This window comes from Meles meles, chromosome 2 (assembly GCF_922984935.1).
Source record: "Meles meles chromosome 2, mMelMel3.1 paternal haplotype, whole genome shotgun sequence".
Classification (NCBI taxonomy): Eukaryota; Metazoa; Chordata; class Mammalia; order Carnivora; family Mustelidae; genus Meles; species Meles meles.
Window position 1 is genome coordinate 120,477,366 of NC_060067.1, and position 19,248 is coordinate 120,496,613.

General features: G+C 39.8%; 1 protein-coding gene across 1 annotated transcript in view; it reads right to left on the minus strand.

Moving 5' to 3' along the window:
* Positions 1 to 208: 208 nt before the first annotated feature.
* HERC5 (HECT and RLD domain containing E3 ubiquitin protein ligase 5) overlaps positions 209 to 19,248 on the minus strand; it is a 45,023-nt gene continuing 25,983 nt past the window's right edge. The window contains exons 14-23 of the mRNA XM_045998051.1: positions 18,751 to 18,864; positions 17,529 to 17,639; positions 15,600 to 15,770; positions 9,406 to 9,549; positions 8,424 to 8,590; positions 4,558 to 4,624; positions 3,592 to 3,662; positions 2,009 to 2,192; positions 1,821 to 1,923; positions 209 to 569 (exon numbers count right to left, since the gene is read on the minus strand). Of these exons, the coding sequence (XP_045854007.1) occupies positions 364 to 569; positions 1,821 to 1,923; positions 2,009 to 2,192; positions 3,592 to 3,662; positions 4,558 to 4,624; positions 8,424 to 8,590; positions 9,406 to 9,549; positions 15,600 to 15,770; positions 17,529 to 17,639; positions 18,751 to 18,864 (1,338 nt within the window). The 3' untranslated portion in view covers positions 209 to 363. The remainder of the gene's footprint in view (positions 570 to 1,820; positions 1,924 to 2,008; positions 2,193 to 3,591; positions 3,663 to 4,557; positions 4,625 to 8,423; positions 8,591 to 9,405; positions 9,550 to 15,599; positions 15,771 to 17,528; positions 17,640 to 18,750; positions 18,865 to 19,248) is intronic.

Below are 19,248 nucleotides of genomic sequence, written 5' to 3' on the forward strand. Positions count from 1 at the left end.
AGAAGTCAACAGTTTCAAACGCCATGTAGAAGATTTAAGACAGAAATGGGCAATTTACGTGGACATTTTCACCGATAAAGTCATTTGACTTCTATTAGAGCAGTGGGAGTAGGAGAAGCACCACCTCAGCCAAGACACTTATGAGAGAAAAAAAAAAAATTCGGTCTTTTATGCACTATGTTTTGGGGTCACCTTGTTCTAACAGCCTAATCTAGAACATTATCAAAACACCTCATATGCAAAAACACAGTTCTGAAAGAGCAGGTGGACACAATGAATAGTGGGACTTTCACATTAATTCTTGAGTTCTTAATTTTATTTTTGAAAATATTTCCATAAAGGGGTAAAGAACGTGAGGCCGGGTCAGCCAAATCCTCTGCTGTTGTTGATGGCTACTTGAAGTGCTTCTTCCACCCTTTCCATTGTAGAATATTTGGGAAGGTAGAGGACACTAATACACGTCTGTGCTCTTATGGGATCTTTTTCATTCACATTTTCAGGACAGCAAAATGTTATTTTCATGTTCTTTAAGCCTTTTACTTGAATTCTGTCAGTTCCTGTAAGAAACACTGAGAAGAAGAATAAAACTGAGTGATCTGCTTCCCAGAGACCAAGACTTACAGAGGGAAAAAAATGTGCTCATTCAAAACATTTACAGAGGGACCACGAGCAGAGTCCCACCTCAGCCTGCATCGGGCACTGACACACTGTCCCTCAAGCAGCTTACAGTCCACTTGGAAATATTATATTCTTGTAAAGAAAAAGAGAAATAGCGAGGGAAACACAAAAGGGTGAGGCGCCATGGAATTAAGTGCTTCCCGAGTGAAAATGCTGAGTGTGGTTCAGCGCAGGGAGAAAACAATCAGGCTGGGATGACCAGGGAGACTTTGGAGAGCTCAGAATTAAGCTGGATCTTTAAGAAGGGGAAGGTTTAGATGGCAACAAGGAGGTGGGTGAGGGTTCGAGGCAGGACAAGGAGCTTCAGTGAAAGCCTGGAGGTGGGAGGGCGTAAGGTGAGTTCCAGAATGTAGAGATGATGGAACGCTTTGGCTCAAATAATGATTTCCTGTAAAGCACAGATTGGAAAGTCAGGCTGGGCTTCTGGAGAAGCCTGATTATCTTCCAACATATATGTTATCCACAAAAAAAAGAACAAGAAGGTAAGTGTTTCTCAAAAATAAGTATGGAGGGCGCCTGGGTGGCTCAGTGGGTTAAGCCGCTGCCTTCGGCTCGGGTCATGATCTCGGGGTCCTGGGATCGAGTCCCGCATCGGGCTCTCTGCTCAGCAGGGAGCCTGCTTCCCTCTCTCTCTCTCTCTCTGCCTGCCTCTCTATCTACTTGTGATTGCTCTCTGTCAAATAAATAAATAAAATCTTTTAAAAAAAAAAAGTATGGAAATTTTGGAATATGAGAAAGTCATTAAGCAAAGTTGCAGGTAAACAACCAAGTAAGCATGAAACAGAGATCAAAATGTGGTATGGGAAGTACAAAGGGCTGGAGGCAATGACGTTGTAAAATATGGCTAATCCCGTTAAGGCCTGAATAATGGGAGTCACAAATACAGAGAGCAGACTAAATATCTAACTTGGATGGAGAACTGAGGGGACATCTGAAAGCAAGAGGCAGAGCTAAAATCACAAGAAAGATGACCTATATTAACATTTTTTTATGTTCACACAGCCTGGCAGAGAGAACATCCAACTGGACATGGAGTGGCTCTTACACAAGGATTTATGGTGAATGGTGTCTACAACAAACAAGGTTTAGGTATCCCATAAGAAAGACCTAAGATTCTAGATCACTCCTGATAGAATACCTACCAAGGAACTTTTTCTTTTCCTCCAAAGTCAATTTGTGTAAAGCCTTCCAAAACATCACTATGGTGGGATGTGAATTATCATATCCCTCTTCATAATGTGCATTCTAGAAAAAAATACACCCAAAAACCAGATTCAGGAAATAATAAACAAGAAATTCAAATTCAAACTTCAAGGCCTTTACGATATACCTTCTCAAAGGTTTCCCAGTCATAATCTGTATTTCCAATGATCACATCCTTTAGTTCTTCCGGATGGAAAAATTCAATAATATCCTTGTCACACACTTTGTAAAATCCTCTTTGGAATTCTTCATAAAGTGCCTTCACAGAGATGTTGAAGATGTAATTGATGTACTTAGAAACATAGTCTCTCCTTTAATGAAACAAAAAAATATTTCGGCTTACTGCAGTACCCTGAAGGAAACTGGCAGGGGGCAGGGAAGGTGGGCAGAAAGCCAAAAATAAAATGAGAATTAAAACACCTAACAATTCAGTGCTTCCCATACGCACCTGGCTATTTTTCATATATTATCTAACTTAATCATCATACAGCTCTCAGGGTGGATTCTTAGGACAGTTTCATAAAGAAAAGAAGTTTTTGTCATACAGTTAAAAGAAAGGACACAGATTAGAATAGAGAAAGTGTGGAAGTATAAAACCTGACCTGTTAATAGTGCTCTTGGAAACAGGCTTGGGAGATGGGAGAAATTTCCCATTTTATTTTATGGTCTCCCATACTGAATGTATGACAGTAGTTAATATTAGTATTTGTGGTTAAGCACAAATACAGAAGGGATTTCTACATCTAGCTATGATGGGATAGCATACCCCAAATACCCAACAAGAAGAACTAGAAAAAGCCAGAGAATATACGAAAACACATCTAGCTCTAGGCTTCCAAACCTAAGAAGCAAGAGGCCTCTGAACTACTAAGAGAGATGGGAAGCCCTGCAAAGTGAGCCCAGCAATTTACTTGCAGTTTTTCCCTCTGAGCCATTTGTTGATTCAGGGAAAGTGACTAGGCTAAAAGTAGTTGTGAAGAGGCAGAGAACCTCAGTGTGTCTATCAGTGATAATACAGGTGAATTAGAATATTCATAAAATATACTACAGAGCTGGAAATGTTCTATTTCTTGATCTGTATACTTATTTGTATACTTTTCTGTATGTCAGACTTCGAAGTTCTTTTTTAAAAATAAAGATGAAAACATGGAAGAAAAATAGCTGGCTTACACCAGAATGCGCATCTGGTGGTATCTCTCTGCCACTCCAACTATTGGTGGAATGTTCTCTCATCCCACACTGTGGCTTTAAAACAGAATCCTGTAAGGGGCTGAGAACTCAAGACATCACAGTACTGTGTAGTAACATTATAAATACTAAGTGCCTGCCACAGACCAGCGGACTCTTCTAGGTACTAGAAGATGCACCATGATGAACATGACTAGTCCTTGCTGTCACACAGCTCACTGCAGTGGGGGAAATATAGGCAAGCAGCAATCCTAAAGTTATGTAATGGGTGATATGAAAAGAAAAAGTGCAACAGGCAAGGAGACAGAGACAGAAGTTAGTGGTATAAACCTAGATAAGGGAAGCTTCTCTGCAAAAGCTATTTTCTTCCCTACCAGAATATAAACTCCAGGAGACACACACAATATACAGCACCTCGCTGTCTTATTAAAAAATAATTGGTAAGAACTCTAATACATTTTTAGAGCTCAGTGAAATAAACAGTGTATAAACAAAACAAATATTTCACTTCTCTGTACGTACTTGTTAGTCTGGTCAACAATGACGCAACTTCCATTAGGAATTAAATCTGTATCATTTTTGTCCCAATGCACCTGTAACCACAAATAAAACTCAGATAGTGTCTCCAAAACAATCCGAAGCAATTATCAACAAAAACACCTTAAAGCATACCTTTTTTTCTCAAGATCCTATAAAAGTTTGCATTTTTGTCATACAAACAAGGAAGGTGCATGTAAAAAGTTACTATCTTATCATGCAGAATGAAAAATTAATTTTTACAAAACTTGATTTATCATACGGAAAAAACTGGGCAAATGCCACATTTCAGTAGTCACTTTATATAGTTAGACATAGTATGGTAAATTTGTAGAAAACGGTCACAACTTCTTCCCAGCCTGGTATTCAAGCCCCTGCACACTTTGCAATAGCTGTGCGGCTACCCCCAGCACCCCCGCCCTCCCCCACCCCCCATCAAGAGGAGGACTTCGGTTCTTCAGCCTTGCATATGACTGTGGCCATGTGAGCTACTCTGGTCAATAGGATCTGCTGTAAGTAAAAGCTTAAAAAGAAGCTTGTATGTTGAGGCTTGCCATGTCTTCCCACTCTTTGTAATCCTATGACAGTTCTATAAAGACAAGCCTACTGGAGCACAAGAGACCCCCTAGAACAGAAAAGCTGTTTCAGCCCACATTCCATAACCCAGCCAACAACCGGGTATATGAGCAAAGCAGGTGTAAACCATTCAGCCCAGGCAAGTTGATTCAGGCCAGAAACTCAATGAATTGTGTTTAAGCCACTATGTTTAGGTGTTGTTACATAGAAAAATCTAACTGATAGGCCCAGCTCATAAAAAGTGAAGAAAAAAAAACCTTTTGCATTAATTCAGAAGTTTGTCCTTTTATTAAACAGTATATGTCTAGAATTTAAACATGTAAAGGATTAATATGATTAAAACTGATCTTTAATCTGGTTATTATCATTACTCACATTAAAAAAGATACAAAATACTTCTCCAAAGTCATTGCCTTCATCATCCAGAAGCGTTTGCAAACTCCTAAAGAATAAATAATTTTATTTTTTAAAAGTCAGTAACTTTGATCACTGGACACATCATCTAAATAAATGTCAAACGCAGGACTATTCTGAAGGTGGGAGGTCCGGTCACTAGTTAACAATGCCCATTTCTGTGTGTACTGATAGCCAGACCTCATCGACGGGTGTGAAGTTCATGACTGTTTGCAATTCTGCAAGCTCTCTTCCCTTTATCCTACCTTCCCTGTACTCAGTGATTATAGGTTTCTACAGAAAAGGACTGATAATGTTTCTGATACTGAAACTCATTCAAATCAGCCAGAGTTACCTTTATTTAAGGTTTTGAACTGTACCTACAGAACAATAATCTCCTTTTAAATGTCAGATATCACTTAGGAAATTCGAGGAATGAGAAGGTCAAAGCACCTTCTCTGTATCTACTGTCCCAATATCATCAAGCTTAAGACAGATGTGACAATCAACTACCTTAACTGTTTCAAGACATTTGTGAGAATACAGGTTACACCAACATGGAGAGGGGCTACTGTTTTTATATCTCCACCCTCTGTTGTCCTATGGTACTTCATTTATATTTTTTAAGTCCTGGGGCGCCTGTGTGGCTCAGTGGGTTAAAACCTCTGCCTTTGGCTCAGGTCATGATCTCAGGGTCCTGGAATTGAGCCCCGCATCGGGCTCTCCACTCAGCATGGAGCCTGCTTCCTCCTCTCTCTCTCTCTGCCTGCCTCTCTGCCTACTTGTGATCTCTGTCTGTCAAATAAATAAATAAAATCTTTAAAAAAAAAACAAACTGCAAAAGCAAGGAAGATATTTGTCCATACTTTCAACATTTTTGCTTTACTATTTAAGCCCTTCATCCACATGAACCTGATTTCTGCATACGCCATAAGGCATCAACAATCATTTTTTCCCACATGCATTAACTGACAGTCCTATTCCCATTAATCCAGTATACTACCTCCAGCAAGTTCCACAGGCGCCTGGATCAGTGTCTAAACTCTCACTTTTCTTCCACTGAAAACCTGCACCCACACTGTACTGTCCTCAATTCATACAGCTTTCTAAAGATTCTGAAAACCTAAAAACATGAGGAACACTGATACAGATTTAATGATCTTTACATTTATTAAGTTGATGTGTATTAAGTATTCTTAGGCATAGCATTATTTAGGTCACTTTCATTGTTTTAGTAAAAAACAATAAATTTATCTCCTCCTTGCCAAATCTTGTGCTTTTGATGTTTTTCCTTATCTTATTAGTATAATTAGTAATAATGATTAATAGTTGGACGCTGGAGCCAAACTGTGTTCAATTCATGGTTCTGTCACTATGGGGTCTCAGACAAGTTACCCAAACTGTCTGTGTTTGTTTCCTCACCTGTGAAGTGGCGATAATAATAATAGGATCAGGGCACCTAGATGGCTCAGTCTGTTAGGCATCTGACTCTTCATTTTAGCTTAGGTCATGATCTCAGGGTTAGAGACTAAGCCCTGCAGGAGCTTGCTTGAGATTCTCCCTCTCCCCCACTATCCCCCACTGGCCTGCTCAGTTAAAAAAAAAAAAAAAAGATTATACTACCATTCTCATTCTTTTAAAAAATCTACATAGGATTTCATTGCATAAATATACCAAAAATAAATAATTCCCTTATTAAAGAACACATAGGTATTCCACAGATTATGAACGATGTAATGCAATATACATTAGTATGGAAACAGCCTTGCATGATTGTATTATTTCTGAAATTAAATGTCTAGAGACAAAACCGCTAGACTAAAGTGGCAAATACATTTTTGATTCAGGTAAGTACTACCACACTGTTCTCTGAAAAGGAATCACCAACTCGTAAGTCCACTACCAACCCCTGAAATCAGAGCAAACCTTTTCCCAAACCCTGACAAACACCATATAGCATCAGCATTTCCAACCACTGTAAATGGGCAGCAGATTGGCCTCTGATTTTCATCTGCATTACATGAGCACTGGGGTGCTAAAGCCATTCTGTTACTCCTTTATGGGTTAATTTCCTTTATATTTGTCCATTTTTCTTATGGATGTTGAGGAACACTTATACAGCAGGAATATCACCCCTTTCTATTACCAGTATTTTTTGTGAGGTGGTGGCTTGGCTTTTTAACTTAGAAGTAAGTTTTCACTTTAAAGGTGAGGATAAGAAACAAGATTTAAAACAAACGTCACTTGCAAATTCGCACCAGGGTATAACTTGTGCTCTGCCCATGACGTTTCTACACAAGGTTCAAAGATTAATATAAGCATTAAGGGCCAATCATAGGGGAAATCAACTTCTCTTAATTTGAAAAGTTAAATTATTATCTAACAGTTCTTCCCCAAATAATACTTGACCTAAGGTACCTAGAATGTTGCTGCTGAACATGAAAATGCTTTTGGGTGGGGAGGTGTGTTTATTTACAGGCATACCTTGGAGTTACTGCAGGTCTGATTCCAGACACTGCAATAAAGCAATTATCCAAGCAGACACAAGTCTAAAGAATTATTTGGTTTTCCAGTGCATTTAAAAGTTATGTTCAGGGGCGCCTGGGTGGCTCAGTGAGCTAAAGCCTCTGCCTTCGGCTCAGGTCATGATTCCAGGGTCCTGGGATCGAGCCTCGCCATCAGGCTCTCTGCTCAGCAGGGAGCCTGCTTCCCTTCCTCTCTCTCTGGCTGCCTCTCTGCCTACCTGTGATCTCTGTCTGTCAAATAAATAAATAAAATCTTAAAAAAAAAAAAGTTATGTTCACACTATACTATAGTAACTGTGTAACAGCATTATGTCTTAAAAATGTGCATACATTAATTTAAAAATACTTTAATGTTCAATCATCAAATAGTTTCACTTACTTGTGGAACATAAGGAATAGCACGGAGGACATTAGGAGAAGGAAAGGAAAAATGAAGGGGGGGAAATTGAAGGGGGATACGAACCATGAGACTGTGGACTCTGAGAAACAGACTGAGGGTTTTGGGGTGGGGGGATAAGCCTGGTGGTAGATATTAAGGAGGGTACATACTGCATGGAGCACTGGGTGTTATACTTAAACAATGAATCTTGGAATACTGCATCAAAAACTAATGATGGGGCGCCTGGGTGGCTCAGTGGGTTAAGCCGCTGCCTACGGCCCAGGTCATGATCTCAGGGTTCTGGGATCCAGTCCCGCATCGGGCTCTCTGCTCGGCAGTGAGCCTGCTTCCTCCTCTCTCTCTGCCTGCCTCTCTGTCTACTTGTGATCTCTCTGTCAAATAAATAAATAAAATCTTTAAAAAAAAAAAAAACTAATGATGTACTGTATGGTGACTACCATAATAAAAAAAAAATAATAAAAATAAAATGCTTTTAATGCTCACCATCCTCTGAGCTCTCAGCAAGTTGTAATCACTGATCACAGATCGCCATAACAAACAGAACAGTCATGGAAACATTTGGAATACTGTGACAATTACCATAAATGTAACAGAGAGACCCTAAGTGAGCAAATGCTATTGGAAAAATGGCTTGCTTAACACAGGGTTGCCACAAACCTTTGATCTATTAAAAAAACTACTTTTTTATTTGACAGGGAGAAAAAGATCACAAGTAGGCAGAGAAGCAGGCAGAGGGGGAAGGGAAAGCAGGTCCCCCATTGAGCAGAGAGCCTGAACTGAAGGCAGAGGCTTAACCCACTGAGCCACCCAGGCACCTCTGTAAAAAACACTACTATCTGTGAAGCACAAGGTAATGAAACAAGGTATACCTATATCTAAATACGTATTATGTAGAGTTCTAGAAAAAGAACTATGTTACTTACTTTCCCAAAACAGGACTCAGTTCTTTTAAGTCTTCCAATGATGGTGTTTGGTTCAAAAGTTTCTTAAACAGGGCCAGTGGGAAAGGGATGTTGGCAACATTGAAATTGAATAGGGAAAGTCCACAAAGAACCCCAAAGAAGAAATATCTCTTCTTCTCAAATTTAGGCTGAAAAGAGAAAAAAAATTTAATGTCTTTTAATTTTTACAAGTAAAATGGAATATTCATATTAGCTAAACCTTTTCTTCCTTTCACAAAGTCAAACAGCAAATTAAAATCAAAAAGGTTGCGGGGCCTCTGGGTGGCTCAGTCAGTTAAGCCTCTGACTCTTGATTTTGCTCAGGTCATGATCTCAGGGTCCTGAGATGGAGCCTCTCGTCAGGTTCCACTCTCAGTGGGAAGTCTACTTGACATTTTCTGTCTTCCTCACCCTCTGCCCCTCCCCCCACTGGCTCACACACTCTCTCCAATAAACAAAATCTTTTTAAAAAAGGTAAAGCTTACAATAAGAATATTTAGGGTTTGTGTGCAGTCATTAAAAGTCAAGTTAAATCTCTGCCACAGGGACTCTAATAGAACCACATTAGGCTCAGCAAACCCTCATAAACTAAAGTTTTCACTTTTTTTTCATGCTTTCAAATGAATATTTGAAAAGAAATTTTCAAATTGACAGGGAAAAATAGAACTAAACAAAAAAATGGGCACCTGGGCAAGGTATGGTTCCTTTTTATCCAAACATTCTATAAATGGTCAAAAACATACACTGCTTAAATTCTCCTGTGTGGGCAGAACTGGAAACACAGGGAAAGGGGGCTCCATTTTAAAGAAAATAATCACCTTATTAAAACTGAAGGCTATTTCCGTAATTATATGTATCAATAACTCCTCTTCTAAAATGAAACTGTCTAGACAACCTAATTTCCAATGGTGTATGACATACCTTTTCTGTGTTGATAACTGTAAGCAAAAAGGAGAGGACTTACCCTGACAGGAAACCACATGTAGGAAGCCTCCTCGGGATACATGAACATCCCATATTCTGGCCGGGTCATCTCCTCAAACAGACAGTGGAAAAACTCTACCTTGACTCCTCCAGAGTCATGTCCAATTTCTCCACTAAATGAAACCTGAAGAAACACAGCAAATAATCTATCACTTCCAGGGCTCTGTATTGCTATGTATTAAGACTCACTTAATAATCATAAGAGTGAACATTATTTATGGACCCAAGTATTTGGAAAGCACTAAGCATCTTACTCGTTTAATCTTCACAATAATTCTATGAGGTGATGAGCTTCAAGAATTTAAATACTGGGGCACCTGTGGGTTAAAGCCTCTGCCTTTGGCTCAGGTCATGATCCCAGGGTCCTGGGATGGAGCCCTGCGTCGGGCTCTCTGCTCAGCAGGGAGCCTGCTTCCCTTCCTCTCTCTCTGTCTGCCTCTCTGCCTACTTGTGATCTCTGCCTGTCAAATGAATAAAATCTTTTAAAAAAAAAACACTTAAATATTAACTTCCCAAGGTCACACACAGCTAAGGGGTGCAGCCTAGATTTAATCCTGTATCTGTCAAGTCTCAGAACCTGATGTCTTCAGCTACTAAGCTGACCTCAATTGGCATCATTATTATATAATAAGGAATGTTAAGTTAAATGAAAATAAACATAAAGAAATAAATAACAGTTGGATTTTCAAAGGCTGAAAAACCAGAGCACACACAAGTTACCTACTGGCTTCATTGTTTACTCCTTGAGAAGGCACCCAGGGACACCAATCCCTTCCTAGGATGATTCTACCATAACCCATCTTTGCTCCTTTAAATACTCACTCATTCCTGCCCTTCCTTCTGAGAATCCCTCACTTCCGTGTACAAATGTGTTGAGGTCTCCCTTACTCTTGAAAGAAGAAAATCTCAACACCACTGTCTCATACAGGTAATACAGGCTTCTACTCTAGGTCACCAAATTCTGAAGAATCAGGTACACCAACTTCCAAGGCTATTTCCCTACTTAAGTGCTCTCTTCAAGAGGACCAAGAACCTGTGAACCCCTGAATTCCAAGGACCGTTCCCACGTCTCCTCTCCGATTTCATGAACTCATTTTACACTTCCGATCCCCTCTTCTTTCTTCACACTGTTTTCTCCCTTACTTTCTCTTATGAAACATTAACTAGGTGTTTTATTTCTCTCTTCTTTCTCCTGCTGCTTTAATATCAGAAATTCTTGCAGTTCTGGGCTAGTTCCACTCTTCCGCTTTCCCTGGATGCTGGATTTCTCTTTAAACTTCACCTACCACCTGCAGCCATTTAACCTTCCTCTCCACTCTACCACGCTCCTGTTCAAAGGCCTGCTCAACGTTTCCTTCAGGATGTTTCATGGCACTTCCCCAAAAGCTCCTCTGACTGCTTTAAATGGATGGATGCCTTTTCTATTTTCTAGAGATACAAGTTTCAAACCTCAGTAAATTATTCAAAATCTTTAGAAGATGAGGTATTGGGGCACCTGGGTAGCTCAGTCAGTTAAGTGTTCAACTCTTGGTTTCAGCTCAGGTCATGATCTCAGGGTCCTGGGATCAAGCCCTGTGCTGGGCTCCCTCCTCAGTGCACAGTCTGCTTGGAGTCTCTCCCTTTCCCTTCCCCTTTGTCCCGTCTCTCTAAAAAAAATAAATAAAATCTAAGTTGTCAAATCCTTACTCTGTCCCTTCCTATAGGCAAGGTTCTTCATCTCACAGAGCCTGTTTTCTCATGAGATTATCAGAAAGATTAAACAGAAAAACATATGCAAAACGCCTCTCACAGTCTGGAAAATGGTGGCTGCTCATCAAATGTTACCTAAATGTTTAAAAGGGATGAATGAACTATAAAAGTGGAACTAAAATAACTCAGTGGGATGGCTTGCCATCACAGGTTATGATTCACATAATGAGTTTGTTAGATTTTTTAAAAACTACCTATGTGCAAAAATATGTGGCAATGCTACCTCTAACAGCAAACCCCAGTGCAACTTACTTTTAAAACAGTGTCTTGAATCATAAAGATCAGAGCAGAAATCAATGAAATAGAAACCAAAAAAACAATAGAAAAAAATCAATGAAACTAGGAGCTGGTTCTTTGAAAGAATCAATAAGATTGATAAACCCCTGGCCAGACTCATCAAAAAGAAAAGAGAAAGGACCCAAATCAGTAAAATCATGAATGAAAGAGGAGAGATCACAACTAACACCAAAGAAATACAGACAATTATAACAACATACTATGAGCAACTCTACGCCAACAAATTTGACAATCTGGAAGAAATGGATGCATTCCTAGAGACATATAAACTACCACAACTGAACCAGGAAGAAATAGAAAACCTGAACAGGCCCATAACCAGTAAGGAGATTGAAACAGTCATCAAAAATCTCCAAACAAACAAAAGCCCAGGGCCAGACGGTTTCCCAGGGGAATTCTACCAAACATTTAAAGAAGAATTAATTCCTATTCTCCTGAAACTGTTCCAAAAAATAGAAATGGAAGGAAAACTCCCAAACTCATTTTATGAGGCCAGCATCACCTTGATCCCAAAACCAGACAAGGATCCCACCAAAAAAGAGAACTACAGACCAATATCCTTGATGAACACAGACGCAAAAATTCTCACCAAAATACTAGCCAATAGGATTCAACAGTACATTAAAAGGATTATTCACCACGATCAAGTGGGATTTATTCCAGGGCTGCAGGGTTGGTTCAACATCCGCAAATCAATCAATGTGATACAACACATTAATAAAAGAAAGAACAAGAACCATATGATACTCTCAATAGATGCTGAAAAAGCATTTGACAAAGTACAGCATCCCTTCCTGATCAAAAGTCTTCAAAGTGTAGGGATAGAGGGCACATACCTCAATATTATCAAAGCCATCTATGAAAAACCCACCGCAAATATCATTCTCAATGGAGAAAAACTGAAAGCTTTTCCGCTAAGGTCAGGAACACGGCCGGGATGTCCATTATCACCACTGCTATTCAACATAGTACTAGAAGTCCTAGCCTCAGCAATCAGACAACAAAAAGAAATTAAAGGCATCCAAATTGGCAAGGAAGAAGTCAAACTATCACTCTTCGCAGATGATATGATACTATATGTGGAAAACCCAAAAGACTCCACTCCAAAACTGCTAGAACTTGTACAGGAATTCAGTAAAGTGTCAGGATATAAAATCAATGCACAGAAATCAGTTGCATTTCTGTACACCAACAACAAGACAGAAGAAAGAGAAATTAAGGCGTCAATCCCATTTACGATTATACCCAAAACTATAAGATACCTAGGAATAAACCTAACCAAAGAGGCTAAGAATCTATACACAGAAAATTATAAAGTACTCATGAAAGAAATTGAGGAAGACACAAAGAAATGGAAAAATGTTCCATGCTCCTGGATTGGAAGAATAAATATTGTGAAAATGTCCATGCTACCTAAAGCAATCTACACATTTAATGCAATCCCTATCAAAATACCATCCATTTTTTTCAAAGAAATGGAACAAATAATCCTAAAATTTATATGGGACCAGAAAAGACCTCGAATAGCCAAAGGAATATTGAAAAAGAAAGCCAAAGTTGGTGGCATCACAATTCCGGACTTCAAGCTCTATTACAAAGCTGTCATCATCAAGACAGCATGGTACTGGCACAAAAACAGACACATAGATCAGTGGAACAGAATAGAGAGCCCAGAAATAGACCCTCAACTCTATGGTCAACTAATCTTCGACAAAGCAGGAAAGAATGTCCAATGGAAAAAAGACAGCCTCTTCAATAAATGGTGCTGGGAAAATTGGACAGCCACATGCAGAAAAATGAAATTGGACCACTTCCTTACACCACACACGAAAAGAGACTCCAAATGGATGAAGGACCTCAATGTGAGAAAGGAATCCATCAAAATCCTTGAGGAGAATGCAGGCAACAACCTCTTCGACCTCAGCCGTAGCAACATCTTCCTAGGAACAACGGCAAAGGCAAGGGAAGCAAGGGCAAAAATGAACTATTGGGATTTCATCAAGATCAAAAGCTTTTGCACAGCAAAGGAAACAGTTAACAAAACCAAAAGACAACTGACAGAATGGGAGAAGATATTTGCAAACGACATATCAGACAAAGGGCTAGTATCCAAAATCTATAAGGAACGTAGCAAACTCAACACCCAAAGAACAAACAATCCAATCAAGAAATGGGCAGAGGACATGAACAGACATTTCTGCAAAGAAGACATCCAGATGGCCAACAGACACATGAAAAAGTGCTCCACGTCACTCGGCATCAGGGAAATACAAATCAAAACCACAATGAGATATCACCTCACACCAGTCAGAATGGCTAAAATTAACAAGTCAGGAAATGACAGATGTTGGCGAGGATGTGGAGAAAGGGGAACCCTCCTCCACTGTTGGTGGGAATGCAAGCTGGTGCAACCACTCTGGAAAACAGCATGGAGGTTCCTCAAAATGTTGAAAATAGAACTACCCTATGACCCAGCAATTGCACTACTGGGTATTTACCCTAAAGATACAAACATAGTGATCCGAAGGGGCACGTGTACCCGAATGTTTATAGCAGCAATGTCTACAATAGCCAAACTATGGAAAGAACCTAGATGTCCATCAACAGATGAATGCATAAAGAAGATGTGGTATATATACACAATGGAATACTATGCAGCCATCAAAAGAAATGAAATCTTGCCATTTGCGACGACGTGGATGGAACTAGAGCGTATCATGCTTAGTGAAATAAGTCAATCGGAGAAAGACAACTATCATATGATCTCCCTGATATGAGGACATGGAGAAGCAACATGGGGGGTTAGGGGGATAGGAGAAGAATAAATGAAACAAGATGCGATTGGGAGGGAGACAAACCATAAATGACTCTTAATCTCACAAAACAAACTAGGGGTTGCTGGGGGGAGGTGGGATTGGGAGAGGGGGAGGGGGCTATAGACATTGGGGAGGGTATGTGCTATCATGAGTGTTGTGAAGTGTGTAAACCTGGCGATTCACAGACCTGTACCCCTGGGGATAAAAATACATTATATGTTTATTAAAAAAAAAAAAATTGGAAGGGGAGGCGAACCATAAGAGACTATGGACTCTGAAAAACAACCTGAGGGTTTTGAAGGGTCAGGGGTGGGAGGTTGGGGGAACAGGTGGTGGGTAATGGGGAGGGCACGTTTTGCATGGAGCACTGGGTGTTGTGCAGAAACAATGAATACTGTTACGCTGAAAAAATAAATAAAATGGAAAAAAAATAGTTAAAAGATGAAAAAAAAAACAGTGTCTGGAACTTGAGTCAAGTCATTCTTTAATCTGAGTAGGATAAGTGATAAACTAAGGTCCATCAAAACATTCTAATAAATGTCATCAGGCAAATCTTTGTCATGATTAAGTGGAAAGTCTGGAGCCTAACAGTTGGGCCCAAATCCTGGCTCTGATACTTCTCAGCTGGATTGCCCTTGGGTAAGTCACCTAATCATTCTGTACCTCAGTTTCCACATCAGCAAAACAAAGGAAAAACAGAACCTTCCATGCAGTGTCACTGAAAGGATTACATAAATATTTGTGAAGCATCCACAGTGTTCTTGGCACAAGGAAAATGTTCACCAGATTTACTAGATATTGTAATTATCCTGTGTCCAATATCTGCTAGTAAGACAAGTTATAGAATAACTAAACCAGAGATCATTTATGTTCAGAACATAGGGCTTTCTATAATAATACCCTCAAGAAACTACAGTTAATAAAGAGGAAGTTCTCTTTTCCACAAAGCAATTCGGGTACATGTATGAGAGCAAAAACAAATCTTTAAATCTCGTGTCTATCTCATCTCACTGGACCCCTCCCCAGGGGGTGACTAGCTAGGCTGGGTCAGGCCTCAGGAGGGACTGGACCTCTTAGGGGTAGTTCTGGACTTTTTAGCTGCCAAGGCTGGGGGAGGACAACCCTTTTAACCGCTGCTCCTCAGCCCGAGGGCAACTGAGTGCCCGCAGCTATTCCCAGCAATTCATAGCTACATGGGGAATCGGGGAAACACTCCACGGTAAAGGGAGATTCTTTCTTCTCTGCAAGACTCACTGTCCATCCTTTTGTTTTCCTTCTCTCAGCAGCAAAAATATTGAGAATTATACTTTACCATTAACTCTCTCCTCAGATCTTCATTCTCAAACTGATTTAGGTGACTCAAAACATCTTCAATCAAGTGACTCCTTCTGACTGTTAGATTCAAAGTGGGCAGCAAAGCTAATTCGGACCCTCCTTGTTCCACAATTCCAGCCAACCGCATACATGCTCTAAATTTCTTCTCCTAGGAAAACAGAAATGTTTCACTCATTTCACCATTTGCTCTATGTGGGAATTTCGTTTAATTTATTATGAGTGCTTGTCACGAACATCCATGAACAGAGCCTTATTTACATAAGCCACTGGAGAGAAGCCATACATTCAGCATTCACCCTCTGTGAGCCAAAGAAACACCTAGAGGATGAAAAATCTTGTGGAGCCAACCAGCGTTAAGCAGGAAAGTGACCAGGTGTGGCCTCCACTGGTCCACTTTATCTGGCAACAATTATTAATACTTCAGCTACCAAAGCTAACTGCCATCATTAGGTTAAGAGAATGATTAGCAAACACTGAAGTTCAGAAAGAAAGCATGCTGGAGGAAACTTCAGGAATGAGACCTCTCTAAAGATATCCTATGCTCGGAGAAAAACCCAATGAGAGATTTTAGGGCACTGATAATCTAAAAAGTTATATATGAGACAGAAAGAGAAAGATATGCGTGCGCACACACACACAGACTGTCTACCTGACCAAAAGGCAATTCAAGTCTAAGGCTCTCAGCACAATGAACAATCAAATACTAGGTCCATAAAATGATCACAGGAGGCCTGCTAAAAATCAAGAGAGGAGTTGTAAGAGTTGAAGGAAAATAAAGTTCTTGTATCTTTTTTCCTTTCATTTTTCCTGTTAAATATTTCATCAATGGTCATATTTATAAATCAACTTCCCATTTTGTTTTATTAACTGCATTATGTAAAAGTATCCAATGTTATATTTGAAAATGATTCGCACAATCGGGCTCTCTGCTCAACAGGGAGCCTGCTTCCTCCTTTCTCTTCCTGCCTCTCTGCCTACTTGTGACCTCTGTCTGTCAAAATAAATAAAATCTTTAAAAAAAAAAAAAAGAGAGAAAATGATTCGCACATATACATATCCAGATGCATATATAAAAAGCAGTAACAAGAACTGACACTCTTGGGCGCTTTCATTTCCGGAGGCATTTTCAATGGTTCAGTTTTAAGTTCAAAATCGCTTTTTGGGGCGCCTGGGTGGCTCAGTGGGTTAAGCCGCTGCCTTCGGCTCAGGTCATGATCTCGGGGTCCTGGGATCGAGTTCCACATTGGGCTCTCTGCTCAGCAGGGAGCCTGCTTCCCCCCCCCTCTCTCTCTGCCTGCCTCTCTATCTACTTGTGATCTCTCTCTGTCAAATAAATAAATAGAATCTTTAAAAAAAAATTTTTTTAAAAAATCGCTTTTTGGATATGTTGACAAATAGAACCAACTCACCCGATGACAGTTCACTGAAAAGAGGACACTTTTTACAAACCTTGTTCATGGTACCATCAGACTACCAGCCATCTATGTGTGTCCGCATTTCAAGAGTCCTCTGTCCCCTCTATTCCCACTGTTCTGTTTTTTAATTAGACTGGGCTCCCTAAATATGGGTTTGCTAATCCCGGCCAAGCCCAAGTCTACTATGCCTCTTTTGGTGCTGTACAGAAGACCTGTATACAGGGCCCAACCTCAAGTCAATAGCCCCACAAGGTAGGGGAGCTGTCCATGCTACTCTCTCTTCCACTGCTGAGGCCCTAATGTGCCTCAAAGCCAGGCCAATTCAAATTACAACAGTCTTTCTTGCCACCTTTGGTAGTCTAAGCTCCATGAATGTTATAACCATTGTTTTCAATGTTATCAACCCCCAAAATATTGTATACTTAAGAAGGCATTTATCAACCGATAAATGAATGAAGTGTTAATGAAGACAAAGAAATAGGCATACATACCTGAATTTTTAACAGTGAATCTGCATACAGTAGTTTGATTTTCGACAGAATATTAAAGATAAATGGAAAATGACTGAATATGACAGGATACTGAGTGTCTACTGACGTGTCCTAAAAATGGAAATGGCAAGAATTCTGACAAATGAAAGAACAGAGAAATCTTACACCTTAACTCACAGCCTAAAATCCCTGATACTTAGTTTAAGGTCTCAGTTCTTCTAGCAGAAGCAATCCAAATTGCCGGTCAGAAGTACTTAGATACCTAAAATTCTAAGAAAATGTTTTGTGTGTATCAATGAGAGATATGTAAACCTAGTACTTAAAAATAAATAAATAAAAATTGAGCTAGAATTTTTCAGTGCTCGTTTAACGTAGCAATCAATTGTAAACTCTAGACACTTTCCCAAAGAGTTTGTTCTGCGGCAATGTGCACTTTCAAAATGTAAATTAGTTCAGACGCACTGAGGAAAATAGGTGAATGATCCATAATGTGGATAGGTGATGAGCTCGTACTTGACTTCTGCTAGTCAAAGGTCAATGTGCTAGGGGCAGAATTACAACATTCAGAGAGAAGGAAAAAAAAAGCTCAGGTCAGCTGCTGAACTGGCAGCAACAGCCCTTCAGCTTCAATTTCAGAAAATAAAAAAAGGACACACCCAGAGCCACCACCAAAGTTGCAGCCCCTTTCTGTTTGCTGGCTCCTGGTGAGTCATGCTGCCTTGTACGCCCACCTAAGAAAGCCCCACTCCCATCTGCGCCATCTGGGTACCACCAATCTCTCATTAGAGTGTGAGTACATTCCTACCCTTTTGTTTGGTGCATTTTCATATTCTCGTGGCGCTCTTCAAGAGCTGCTTACCTGGGTGATCCAAGTGATCTAAGGTAGTAACCACTTTTCTATGAGGGCTCTGGCTACAAAACTGCACTGGTTTTGAGGGGACTATCTCACTTTCCCTGTAAGCCCTGTTATTTCTTCTGAGCAATTTTGCAGGGTACAAGTATATTTGGAAACCCATGCATAGAGTTATAGCACAAATACCTACATTAACTCACTTCCCCCTCTGAACATACCCTAATGGGGTGACTGGCTGGTTTAGTTGGTAGAGCATGCAACTCTCTATCTGAGGGGTTGTGAGTCTGACTCCTCACACTGGGTGTACAGATTAGTTTTAAAAAACAGAATCGTTACTAAATAAATAAATAATAAACACGTTATACTTACGGAGTTAATTTTCCAAGCAGACCTTCTATATGCATCCCCATAAAAATCAAGCCAGTGCGTAAGCTCGTTTATTTTGAAAATATTTTCAGGTAGTTGACACACAGCCTGGTTTACCTTTAATAAAATATGGACCGTGAGAAAGTTTTATAAAGACAATTCTGCTTTATGGCTATTGATTAGATTATCAGCATAAACAGCAAATTAAACACTCTTTTTCAATGACCAGAATAAAGTTCTATCCAATTCTTCCACTGGCCAAGGCCCAAATTTTCAGGAACATAAAGAATACCTACAATTTAATAGCAGAAGTTGATGATATGATGATAAACTCATACTTACTTTTAATTCATAGAAAAGCTTTAAAGAATTTTAGGCCCAAGGAAAAACACAGCCTAAATCCAAAGTACTCTGGGCCCAATCTCATGTCCTGTTCTTCAGAGCTTAACAATATACCATTTACAGACATCTCCCTCTGATAGGGCATGTGTGGAACATCCC